At 46.0% G+C, this 13634-nt stretch overlaps 1 protein-coding gene across 1 annotated transcript in view; it reads right to left on the reverse strand.

Moving 5' to 3' along the window:
- GPM6A (glycoprotein M6A) overlaps window positions 1–11079 on the reverse strand; it is a 726200-nt gene extending 715121 nt beyond the window's left edge. Inside the window, exon 1 of the mRNA XM_069631438.1 lies at window positions 10429–11079. Coding sequence (XP_069487539.1) covers window positions 10429–10465 — 37 coding nt within the window. The 5' untranslated portion in view covers window positions 10466–11079. The remainder of the gene's footprint in view (window positions 1–10428) is intronic.
- Window positions 11080–13634: the final 2555 nt, after the last annotated feature.

Genomic DNA, 13634 nt, shown 5'->3' on the forward strand with positions numbered 1-13634 from the left:
AAGGGATAAAGGAGCATGAGCAACAAAGTCTTGAGATGCACAGAGGCAATGATTCGACTGTCTGTTATGCCTCAGTGTGATAAGTAGGCTCTTTATATGGTTCCCTTTGTCAGCATGTAAATGGGCCAACGCAACGTTGCAACGTACCCGGTGCTGTGAGCGGAAGATGACGGAAGATGACAGCTCCTTTCCACCATGGAAGACAGGAGAACCGAAACCCAGCGTCACCTCTGTGGGCCCTGGATGTTTAAGGAAGGAGCCGTAGCATGGCAGGTAAGCCCCTGCCAATGCTGCAAATGCCAACGTGCATATAGCCACCAGTCTCCCAGCCCCCGATCATGGGACTGGGAGATGCAGAGGCCTGCGACACCAACGTAACTAACATCTTCCTTAGAGACATCAACCAGCCCAGGTCTCATGCCATTAAGAAAGCCAGAGAAACATTACCCAAACTGCTTGGCATCATGGAGCTCAAGCAACTCTTCACAGAGCCAACCCACAACAAATGAAACACACTCAACCTCGTATTCACCATCTCTCCAGTGATCATGTATCTTCCCCCTACCTTTGAACTGGACCTACGAAGCAGCCATACACACCATACTCCACCACATATTCCTCCCCATCTGAACACAAAAACAGACCCCTCTTTTAGGAACTTTGGAGTGAAAGCTCATCAGCTTGGCCTCCACATCTAACCCCTTGGAGTATGTTGATACAATCAATTCTGTGCACTCAGACCCTAACTGGGATCACCAACGCCCATACATCATGTAAACCTTGACTCAACAAACATAAGCCCTCTACACTTTGGTACACAAAGAAACTCTTCAACATTGAGCGTTCCATCTGCAAAAAAGAAAAGCTCTTATCACAAGAAGACCTTATCACCTTGAGAACCATCTGATCCGCAACAGAACCCTCATCACTACAGCCACATCCAACTACTACACACCATCCATCATGGAAGCATCCCATAAAAGCAAAGCACTTTTCCAACCCATTAAACATCAACCGACTACAAGACCCTGCAATACCAAAATTCACTCACAAATGCAACACCAACAACAGCTTCTTCAACTCACAGGTTCGACAAGATAAGGCAACACATCGATGGCTACAAACACACCACCAACATCCCACCCATATCAGCATATAACATAACAAGATGGATGAAATTCAGAACAATTACACCAGGAAACCTGGCCAAAACTCCTGCAACCCTTAAACACACTAAACACCAAAAGACATTCTCCCCTCCTCCATTGTGAAGGTCCTGAAAGTTAGAGCACTCGTACCACTTCTCAACATTATCAAATCTGCACTTGACTCAGATGACCTGGCCACCTATTGCCCCACCATGCATGGGCCCCTCGACAGCAAAGTGATTGAGAAGAATGTACCCATCCAGTTGTATTAAACAATTACTCAGCACAATCTCCCATGGATCTAGCAATCTGTTTTCAACCATATTGCAACTAAGAGGCTGCCACCATCCAAGTGATGGTGGAAGATCTACACATCTTTGACGAAGAGGACCCTTGCTTACTTGTCCTACTCAGTTTCTCTGTTGTCTTCTATATCATTGGCTGTGGAACCCTCATCAACATCCTCACATGTGCATGGGTTTCGTGAAATCAGTCCTGCAGTGGTTTACTTCATATGTCTATGAAAGAGACCAACGCCATCAGATGGGCCAAAACAGATCCCAGTGTCATCCAGTAACTTGCAGAGTTCTAGAATCCTGTCCCCTTCCATCTTCAAACTCTACTCGGAACATCTTGGGTAACTCGCCTGCAACACCATCATCAAGATACACCAATATACTGATGACACAGTGCTTTATCTAAAGATCAATTGCATCAATGACATCCTTCAATTCAGGCTCTGTCTGTCCCTCTTCCAAGCCTGCATGTCAAGCACCCACCTGAAGCTCAGACTATAAAAACAGAATTCATTCTCCTCAGAAAACCCATCATCGACAACAAAGTCCAGAATTGGCTGACTGACATTAAACTCAATACATCCCCACCACAACGGTTACTCAGCGAAAAGTCTCTCTGCTTTACTATGAACTGTGACCTTTCATTCAAAACACATATCACGAGAAGATCCAAGCAGCATGGTACCAATGTGTGGTACTCCACAAGGTCAGGCCTTTCATCCCTGCCTCTGGTACAGATCAGTTAGCTAATCCCTGGTCATGGATCACCAGGACAGTGGCAACGCCCTACTCCCAGGAGTCCCAGATGCCACTTGTGCCCCTCTGAATCCGACACAGCATGCTGTATCACACATCAAAGGACTAAGAACATTCAGCCATAACAACCCCATTATCAAGAAGCTGCACTGGTTACACTGCCAAGCATGCACCATGTTAAAGAGTTAATGCATCACCTACAAAGCAGTCACAAAAAAGCACTGCTCTTCTTGACTGATAATCGCACCATCTCCGCAGGTCAGTGCACCTCCCGAAGCCACAACATTGCAGAGCTGGAAACAACGTGTGACTGCATGCCATCTGGCTTAAATAGCCTGAGCTATTTTGATTAGCATAGTGAGCCATGAGAATGTGGGTGTCATAATATTGTCAGCTTAGTGATGGGACTAATTCATGACAGTGTTGCATGCATATTAGCTTCTGGCCTGGATGAACCCAAAACATACAGGTGGGGCCTGACCGAGGAATCGTATAATTTTATCCCCTGTGGAAGGTTGACATGTTTGTTCCCGGCACGGGAACATCCCGGGGTGTTCCGCTGGGAACTAGTGCTTCACAGACAGTCCTGACATGATAAAAGTCTGCTCGAATGAGCGTGCTGATTATTAGAGTGCGCTTGAAATAGGAGGACCAAGGAAGGGGCAGAGTTAGAGTAGCCCAGAGGAAAGGTTTAGTCCAGAGAGGGGTTCCACAATCTTGCTCTTTGCTATGGCTCCCTAAACTTCCTCTCCCCTACCACACTTACTGCAGACAAAGCACTCTGGATATATCAGAAGGCAAAGTACATTTGTTACAGCAGCTGGATTGGACTAATGGCAATAGGCTTGCTTTGGACCAATCCGCTACAGCCTTTTGCCTTCAAAAGGAGGAGTAACAGCCTCCCCCTAGTTGATTCATTTTTGGACTTCAAGACAAGAAGGATTCACCTGGACTTCTGTTGGAGATAAAGTCTATTCCAAAGTCCTCTGCCACTGAAGTGATGACGGCAGGCTCTAAGGAAGAGGAGCGCTCTTCTCCCTATCCACCTCAATGGCACATTTGGGGTGAAAACAGATGAGTACCAAGATCTCTCTGTGGCCTGTGCACTAGAAACATGATCCCACTCCCTCGAGGTGGAGAGCCCCAATAGATGCTAGACAAGCTTCCTAGAGTGGGAAGTGCAGAAACAAAGACAACACCTTGTCCCTGAAGACCTTGGATTCAACCTCCCAGCAACTCATAATCCCAGAAGTAGCTCACAACCTTGTTTAGCACCTTGATACTTCTTTGGTCAAGCTTGATCATGCGTGACTCACTTCAGCCTGTTACAGGTGCCTTCAGTGCTGCTTTTGGCATTCATAAGAACTTCAAACTCCTTACCTGCTTAGTTGAGCCGCATAAACATAGCCTCGACCCAGTGAAGCACATTACTGCTTCCGTTCTCCCTTTCCATGGTGTCCATTCAAAAGATAGAAAAAAAAGAAAACAAATAAAATTGCCACCATGGAACGGGGCAAAGGGACTACACATAGTCCCTTTTTTGATTTCCATGGCGGCCTCTCGGTGAAGGAACACCAAGGGACGTGGCGGTGATCGGTGCCTTGTGGGGCTGGTAAGGGCCCAGCGAGGACCAATCATATCATTTGTAACAATCTGATTGTCCCTCGCCTCGTACTAATTTTGTTTAATTAGTTGTGTGGTCAGTTTTATTAAAGTTTCTATTTGTATAGAAGCGTTGTTGGAACTTTTTTTTATTGATGCCACTATACTAATTCTGTTTGTGTTGCATATGTACCAACTCACACCCCTCTGACCTCTGCTCATATTGCCAAAAGAGGTGAAGGAAGTCCTTTTGGATTACATCTGTTTCACCTTTATGATTGGGATCACTGGTGATTTAGTGGTAGCGGGGGACTGAGTAGGCACATTAGCCACTACTTATCCCTGCACTCCTGCAGACAGGCAAAGATGTTATAGAAAGAACATGGGCATGTGTTTATTAGAATTTCGGATTGTAAAAGATAATTTGCCATCTGTTTTTGACATATGCACATCAGCAGTCTCTATGTACTAGACACTTGGACTGGTTTATTAGAACCTTGGTACATGATTATTAGAATCTCCATTGCCATAGAGACTGGGCATTTATGTATCAGATTTTGACATCTGTCTATTAGAAATTTTTCCACAATAGACAGATGCAAGTGTGACGTAAGTGGCACTTTTTCCTCAGATTAGAGGTTTCAAATCACCATGAATATATAGTTGCATTTAATGCTTTTGTGTTTTTTGATGTTTGTTTTCTGATTTCATGCAATTATGTTATCATTTGGTTTCCTTAGAGAACCAAATGAACTTAGGGACCACTGTATATATTTGTTACACTGTTCTGTTTATGATAACAATATATTTCCTCTTAATACATTTTGTTACATGTGCAAGTGCATATGAAAGGACCTTTTTTTGTTTTATTACAGCCAATGATATTCACTATGCAGCCTTTGTTTGGGGGTTCCTTACCGGACAATACTATGAGCTATATGCTTATTTGTTTGTTTATTCATTTGTATAGCACGCCAGAGCCAAGGGTAACAGGGCAGGGCGCTTAGGGATATATTCCACTAGTAATAAAAAGGGTTCCCCTATAATTTGTCAAAAAATCTCTCTTTTGAGTATAATTGTGATGGGTAGAACCTCTGTGTAGCAGCAACCCCTTCTCTGTTGTTCAATCATAGAAAGAACTGCAGGAGAGAGAAGATCCAGGAAACAGGCTTCCCCCCTACCCCCATATACACCCTGTCACTGGAACAGGTTCCCCATGCTGAAACACTGGCCCCCTCCATCCTACACTTCAGGAAAGACCTGAAGGCCTTACTCTTCAAACAACACATTGCAAATCACAGCTCACTCCATGCAACCCTTCCTTCCCTTCTGTGGAGTTTCCCTCTCCCAGGCTCCCCTACCCAGCCCAGCTCCTCTGCTATCCCTGCACTCTACTTGTAACTCTTGGGTGCACCCCCTTTGTACAGTGCTCTGCACTCCCAGGATAGGTTAGAGCTTTGTCAATCCTATAAATGCATACATAACAACAGTGAGGCCTGCCCATTCACGGATTGCCTGAGAAGGAACACATCAGTGCTGCACTGAACATACGTCAATGTCAGACAAGCCAGAGCAGAATACGAGTCCCCCATGCCTTGCCTATAAACTCTGCACCGTCATGCACTTGACTAGCTAGACATACAGGGTCATCACGAGTTGGGCGGTAACCCTTAAATGTGGCGGTAACGCTATTACCGCCGCATTTAAAGGTACGCCAAATCTCGGGTTCGGTAGTATATCCCCCCAGCTCTGAGCTGGGGGAAAATCTACCGGGAATTTGCTGATTTTCAGCGCTATTACCGCATGGTAATACCGCAACGGTAATCACTCTGAAAATTCCTGAATGGGGAAGGACTGTTCTGCCAAACCAGTGATCTGGCGCTAATAGCGCCAGACCGGGTGGTTGTAGCACTAATAGCACAGGTGGTGTTCCGGCGGGAATACCGCCAGGATACTGCCCAACTCGTGATGAGGCTCCTAGTGCTGTTCCCCTACTTCCCAAGCAGTGGCGTGAATTTGCCTCAAAGCATCATCTATCACTCTCATTGGTGTGTTAAATGCCTCAGGGAGATCCCTTCTCACTAAACTGTATCCCTATACCCGTACATCACAAGATATACTTTGAAATATACCCGAATTGTCGAAAGGCGGGCTAGGGGTGCCAGACTTCAGGGCATATCATCTGGCCTTCATGGCCCGTACCTTATTTGCATGTATTAAATCAGATGGTACGGATTGGTTTGGTGCGGAATCTAGTCATGTGAGTCCGTTGTCACCCCGGGCTTTATTAACGAGTCAGCCATGCAGACGGAGGTTGGAGAATCCGTTGACTAAGAGTCTATGGACTTCGTGGTTGACTTTGAATGAGTGTTTGGGTTTCGATGCATTGAGAGACCCGAATGCTTCACTTTGGCTGAATCCGAGTGTTACATATGAAGGGAAAGTTATGTTCTGGCATGAATGGTTCCTTGCTGGGGTTCAGTGGATTGGGGACCTTTTTAATGGTATGACTTGGATGACTGCCAGAGAGGTCAAGTTGAAGTTTGATATCCCTACCTTTTGTATGGCGGACTATCGGAAGATCCGGAGAGCAGTAGGTGACGTAAATATGGAGAAAGGAGTCAATTTGGATTTGCTTGGTTGGATACCTGGGGTGAGTGGTTGTGGCTTGGTCAGCTATGTTTATAAACAAATTGTGTCCAACTACAAGATAAATGATGCTGTGAGACTGGATTGGAACCGAAGGATTGGTGAGGACATTGCGGAAGAGCATTGGTCTCGAATCTGTGAGAATGTGAAACTGTGTTCTTTGAGTCTGGTTGAAAGATCGCGGCAGATTAAGATTCTACATAGAACTTATTGGACACCGGAGCGTTTGAAGGAAAGAGGAATGAGTGATAACTCTGACTGTTGGGCGTGTATTCAGGAGATGGGCACCTTTGAACATATGCTGTGGGAATGTCCAAGAGTGAGGGGTATGTGGTTCGAATTTGATCAGATTTGTGAGAGAGTTCTCGAAGAGAGAATCCACTTGGACTTTAAGACCATTGTGCTGGGCAGCACTGATGTGTTGGAAGATTTGAGTACCTCCCAGAGAAAGTGGATCTTTCGGGGAGCAATTGTGGGAAAGAAATTGATATTGAGAAACTGGAAAACATCTACTCCTGTTACAATTGAAATGTGGATTGCTGAGATGCATATTTTGGCTGATATCGAAAGGGTTTTGTACCTGAGGGAGAAAAAGAGTACATTGTTCAATAAGATATGGAGTAAATTTCTTTTATTGTATTAGGCCTGATTTTAGATCTGATTTGACTCTGGGGGGGTTTGTATATAGTTGAGTATGTAGGTTAGAGATTATGTGTATTTTGTTGTAATCATCTAATATGTTATTGTTCATCTTATTGTAATTTTGAAAAATTAAAATAAAAATTTCAAAAAAAAAAAAAAAAAAAGAAATATACCCGAAATGTGTGAAACACACCTCCTACACCAAGTGTGTTGATTAGATTGCGTGTTAATTCACAGAAATCTGATTGGTTCTGTCTACTTAACACAATATTTGCCAAACACTCTCCTTAGTTTTGTGCTCAGAATTCACCAATAACTCAGCTTGAAGCACTGTTCAACAACAGCAAAAGACAATAAATACAAAATGAAAAGATTTAAATGATTGCATGCAGTGAAGGCAATTTAGTTGTATGTAAAATTATAAGGAGATGAATAATTCTTGACTATCAAGAGTTATTATGCAAAAACTAAAAGAGTGGGCCTCATTATGAGTATGCCGGTCCAGCAACAACGGTGCTGGTAAGCTACCTACACCGTTGTTACCGGACCGGCATGCTCCGAGTTCTGCGAGGGAGTGCCTTTACGCCCACCAGGTCTTACCTGGCGGGCAGAACGGCACCCGCTTGCAGACCTTGACTGTAGCAACGGCACCATCCGAATGGTGCCGGTGCTACGGTCCTCCCCTTTCCCATTGAGTCCTATGGGACTCGAATGGGAATGTGAATAATATTTACCGGTGCCTGGCAATGTGGAATTACCGGGACCGCCGGGCTGTAATGCGCTAGTAATTCCCCATTGCCAGGTGCCGGGAAAAAAACATGACTCCGGCGGCAGTCGTGCCGTTTTTACCGGCACGGCTACAGCCAGGGTCATAATGAGGCCCAAGATACATGTTTACCATGCAAAGAAGTGATTTAAGAGCAAGCGCCCAAAATAACTGACTTGGTATTAACCTTAGTTTTCAAGTTAAACCAACAAATGAGAACAACAGCAAACTCTATTAAGACAGCTAACACACGTATTGCTCATCTGATGTATAGCTGATGGCATCACACCGGAGATGTCATGCAACATTGCAGAATATACCACCAATGACATCACTGGTTCCTACATATGAAACATAGCCCCATGTGCCCAATCTATAAAAACAAATGACAATATGGGCCTCATTATGAGTATGCCGGTCTGGTAACAATAGTGCCGGTAAGCTACCAGCACCATTGTTACGGGACCGGCAAACTCGGTGTTCTGCGAGCGGGTGTCTTTCCGCCCGCCAGGTCTGACATGGCGGGCGGAACGGCAGCCGCACGCAGACCTTGACGGATGCACCAGCTTTGTTGCACACAGTGCCGGTGCATCCGTCCTTCCCATTCCCATTGAGTCCTATGGGACGCCAATGGGAATCGATAAAGTCATCGTTTCAACCGGCACAACTACCGCCATGGTCGTAATGAGGCCCTATGTCACAAAACTAAAATGATGGCCTTCAGCGTTTCCAATTTTGTAAAGGTTATTTCAATCCACCCTCCATCCTCTAGTGCATACAAATACTAAACTGCTGTGGGGTTATGTGTAGATTCATAAAGAAATAGAGAAAAACTCCACTAGAAAGCGAGGTTCGAATAGTTTTGCTTGACAGACAATACTATAAGAATGGGCCTCATTCCGAGTATGGCGGTAAGGGATAGCGGCCACCGGTAACGAGACCGGTGGCGGTGATCCCTTACCGCCATACTCCGAGTTCCCTTTGCGCCCTCGCCCTTAAGTCGAGGGCGCAAAGGGGCCTCCAAGCCAATAACGGTGACCGTAATGAACGGTCACCGTTATTTGCATCTTCCCCATTCCCATTGAGCCCTATGGGGGCTCATTTGGGAATGGGGAAGAGCCTTGGTGAATGGGGAATTACCGCCCCGCCAACCTTGGAATGGGGCGGTAATTCCGCCATCCACCAAGGCGCTGCCGGTCCGGGTACGGCGTCACCCAAGGCGTTAATAGCGCCATTGGTTAGCGCCGTACTCGGAATGAGGCCCAATATCTTAGAAAGCCATGGTGGTCATTGCATGCTGAAACAACGATGCCTGCTCGTATCCATTGGAGTATCTATTGTTTAAGAATCTGCGTGTGTTTATTTAAGGGGTCGCGTCCAGGTGCATTTAACGTTGAGGGCCATATGAGGATTCAGGAAGGAAGCGGATGCCTCCTGCAGCAGCGAGGCTGCTTCCCCATGCAAGACTCCTCTTGCCTATGCCAGGGATGCTCGTGCCATCTACTGCTCGCGGACACGGAACCACGACTTTGCATAACACGCAACACGGCCGAGCTGCCCTTCATGAAACTGGGTCAGCTCTGTAGAGACATCGATTCCAGACCTTGCGCTGGCAGCACACACATGGCCGACCGTGTGCTCCAAAATGCGCACGCACGACACGGGGACACTTCAAAGGGAGCCGCTTGCCTGCACACTCCCATGTTAGTCGGTTCCCATATAATAGGCGCACCGTGTCACTGAAACGTGTCAGGACACCCAGACTTAAAAATCGAACGCGTTGTTTTGATTCGAACGTCCACTTGCCATTTGCCTAGAAGTGGAAACGGCAATACCCACCTGTTCTTCTATCACGTTGAACACAAGGTTACGGCAGGGTGCAGACACATGCTGTTTGGGGGAGCTAGAGGCTAACATGTATTCCAGGACCTGCCCCCTGGTAGACACTGCAATGGCAGCACGGTCGTGGCGGAACTTTACAACAAACGCCTCCGTCCAGTGGGTGCAGGCACCGAAAAAGCAACCACTGACTGGCAAATGGCTCCGTGGGCGAATTGCCTTTTTAAAACTGCGCCCGGCGTGTTTAAAAGAAACGGAAATATGTGTCCAGCTCACGCAACAGGCGCCGGGAAACCCGCAAGCCTGTAAAGCGAAGGGCTAGGCAAGGGGGCGACGGACCAACAGAACAGGTGCCGTCCCTCTGCCAGGAAGAAGTCCATGTTGATGGATATCTCACACGCAAGGCGGTGGTGTTGACATGCATGCTCTCTGAGACACCTCGGGGTGGGCTCGCGGACCTGGCTCGGCCGCAGAAAAGCAGCGGAGGATCACAGCAGACTAATCCACTGAATGGCTTACGTGAAGGGCTGCCACCCGGCCGCGCCATTTCGTTTCACAATAATCACGTTAGCAATGCTGGCTATTACCAGAAGAAGTGAATCACTGGGAAGGGTAAATAACGCCCGCTCCACCTGCAGGCGTGTATGCCGCCACGGTAAATGCAGCAAGGGGTCCGCGAACTGCGTTCAGACACACGCACACACATGACAAAATGGGCACGGCCTCTTACCTTTTTGCGCCTGTCCTTCTTCCAGATTCTCCTCCATGCTCGGTTTTCTTCTGTACAAACGACTGCACAAACCTGCCGGAAAGCCTCAAATGGATGCTGCAAAAACTGCAGTTTTTTTTTCTTCTTGGAAGCTTCAACCAGCAGCGGCTCAAGCAAGTCCGCGGTTCTTCCACTAAGATTCTCCCGCTCCCCTTGTTTACTGGGAGACAGCCTGTCAAGTGCAATTTAGTTCAAATTATTCTTCCATGAGGATTATCAATTTTTCGTGCCAGGGCTGCGCTCTGTGTATCACTGCGGGCAGGTATTCCGCGGAAGAGCCAGCGGACTTTTTTTCCTTCGGAGGAGAAACCGCGCGACGCAATCACCACGTACCCGGGTCTTTAATGTGCATACACCACGAGGGACATATATCGGGGTTTCTAATGAAACCCGGGCTGTGTACTGAAATAATGACGCAGCGAGGGCAGACCGAGGGGTGTCCTTTGTGCATTTAGCAGACCACCAGCCCACGAGTCCCCCCCTCTTTTGCTGTCGCAGTGGGAAAGCCCGAGACGCCCCTGACTTCTGTATGCTGCAGTAGTTGTTTCTCGCGCAGGGGTATGTTTTGCAGAAGGCTCTCATTACCAACCTTTCGGCATCGCTAAATTAATTGACATTTCAAAACCACGAGAAGTCAGAGAAATGCATTTACGCGGACAGACTCGGGCTTTCAACTAGCGAGGCACAATAGAGCACTTATAAGAAAGGGAATTACATAGCAGGTCAGGGCAGCCCCCCAGGGTTCGTGATTAGATACTGTCTATTTGCTCAGCAGCGATACCATTGTCTTGTGTCGTGGACCTAAGCACTGCACTGCTGACCGAACTCTGCATCTGGCTTGTGGCTAACATATTTGAGTCGGGTTTTGAAAAGATGCATTGGTTTGTCATAAGAAAGGGGACCTTTGCACAATCGTCCTAAAGCACAGTTTTCATAAGCATTCCACTGGTGTGGGTGTTATAAAAAATGGATGTCTGGGTAAAGTGCCCAACGCATACTTTAATTCTCATTTTGGGAGAATGAACTGGTGGTTTGGGATGCAAATTAAATGTTGCAGGCTGGAAAGAAATATTCTTGTTTTTGTTGATAGTATTACCAAGACACCAAGCATATTCTGCCCATTGCACTGCACTAAGAAAGCATCACTAGGTATCAAATACTATTTGAATAACATAATGATAAGGATGTGTTATTCATATAGCGCCTTTATCCAAAGCGCTTTACAGAGCACATAATTACATACAATATCACCCAACCGAAATTGGAACTCATTTATCAACCTCGGAAGGATGAAATGCTGAGTTGGTCTTGCTGGGATTCGAACTTGCAAACTGCAGATCACACTCAGATCGCAGCTCAACCCACTGAGCTATCTTACCGGCGACATGGTCAACTTATCTGGTGCGTGCACCCTGTAAAGGCCATGGGCCTGTGGGATGTATTGACCCACTAGGCTCTGCCCTGCGACATCACTGTGTGCTGGTGGCACCAGAACCAGCGAAATGGCCGCAAAAAGCCCTATGCGTGCTAAAACCTCTGAAAACTGCGCAGTGAAACCGGAAAAGATGGCTGCGAATCTACTTTGCCCGTGTCAGTGGTGGAACAGGAGACCACACTGCTAAAACCTGTCATTGGGCTGCCCACAGAGGGAAAATGGAAACTACATGAAAGGCAGTGCTTCATTGCAAGGAAACCCAGAAGTGCTCTGAAATCCTTTTTTTCCTTGGCTGCTGGAATTGCAAAATAATGGTTCAAAACATCAGGAAATATCCAACATCCTTGCTGGGTGTTAACCATCACCTTATTTAAGGAATCCACATAAGCAGACAATGTCAGGAGAAGCAGAATCCATCATAAGAATATCCACATTAAAAAGTGTGCTTGTCTGTGAAAATCTGTAAAATATGGGCGCAGTACCGTCGGCCACCTGTATGAAAGCTGTCATTTAATTACACTGGAAGCATAAACTTGTGCAGTCAAATCAAATGGTTGAAATTAAGTGACTTGCCATCAAAAGCAATATAGGTTGCCACTATTCAATCTCTGTGTTTTAAAAAGACTGGAATTAGAGATTTGTTTGCCTATTTTTAAAATGTAAGTTTATTTTATCAAAGACAAATTTAAACAAGTTGGGTTTTAAAGTAAACTGATACCAGCCGAAGAACTTCAAAGCAAATTCCACAGTTTGCTCCAACAAAAGGCATCTCTCCTGCTTCTCATCAAAGGCCAGGAACTTCCAGTCATGTGTCAATGAAGAGGGGAGGGGATTTTGCTCTGCTGCTCCTGCGAGAGACAAAGGACTCCCTTGGCTGAAAAGAATATGCAGATGCAAGTGTCAACAGAAACCCCTGCTAGAGAAAAGGGGCGGGGATTGCTCTTGACCCACCAAAACTTTGGGGGCGGGACAGACAGTTATGTGTATCCTTAAAGCACAAGAAAGTATATGTTAGAAAAGGACTGACAGAGGACTGGGCAAAATTGTAAAAATGTGTAAAATACAGTATTGTTAATATGAAAATTCTGGTCACGTTTTAAAACTACTCAGAACTCTGTGCTATGTTCAGGGACAAGACTACAGAAATTGTGGTTTTGTAGAAGTTGTGGGGATGCCAGAAACATGAGACTTCACGTGATTATACCCAGATATATGCATATGTGTACAAATGTGTACAAATCTGACATTGGGTACCAGACCAAAAGTGTGAAAAATTGTTAAATCTAGACTCAAGCTCTCACCGAGACGGGGCTGGGATGGATACTTGCTCCACCAAATCTGTGATATTAATATGGTATTGCTAGCCAGTTTGTAAAATTGTAAATATGTCTTGTATGAAAAATAGATTGCATGTGCAGAAACCAGGGGGAGGTTCTCGCTGGATCATAAAATACAGCGTCATCATGACAATCTGTTTTCTTCTCAAATCAGGGGAGAGGAAATACCCTAACCAATAGAATCCCTAGGGGTGTGCCTAGTATAATTCAGCATACCCACCCTTTTAGAAAATACATAAATAGAGACAGTTTAGGGCCTAAAAACAGATACACATTCACCGATCAACCGATTGCTGGTGGAGCACTTTGCAAGAGAAATCCATATCCAAGACTCCAGACTCGAGAACTTTAGAAAGCAGAAAGGCCCACTTCCAAAGCTGAACCCTTCTCAGTTT

Source organism: Ambystoma mexicanum, chromosome 6q (genome assembly GCF_040938575.1).
Source record: "Ambystoma mexicanum isolate Mex_15411 chromosome 6q, UKY_AmexF1_1, whole genome shotgun sequence".
Taxonomy (NCBI): Eukaryota; Metazoa; Chordata; class Amphibia; order Caudata; family Ambystomatidae; genus Ambystoma; species Ambystoma mexicanum.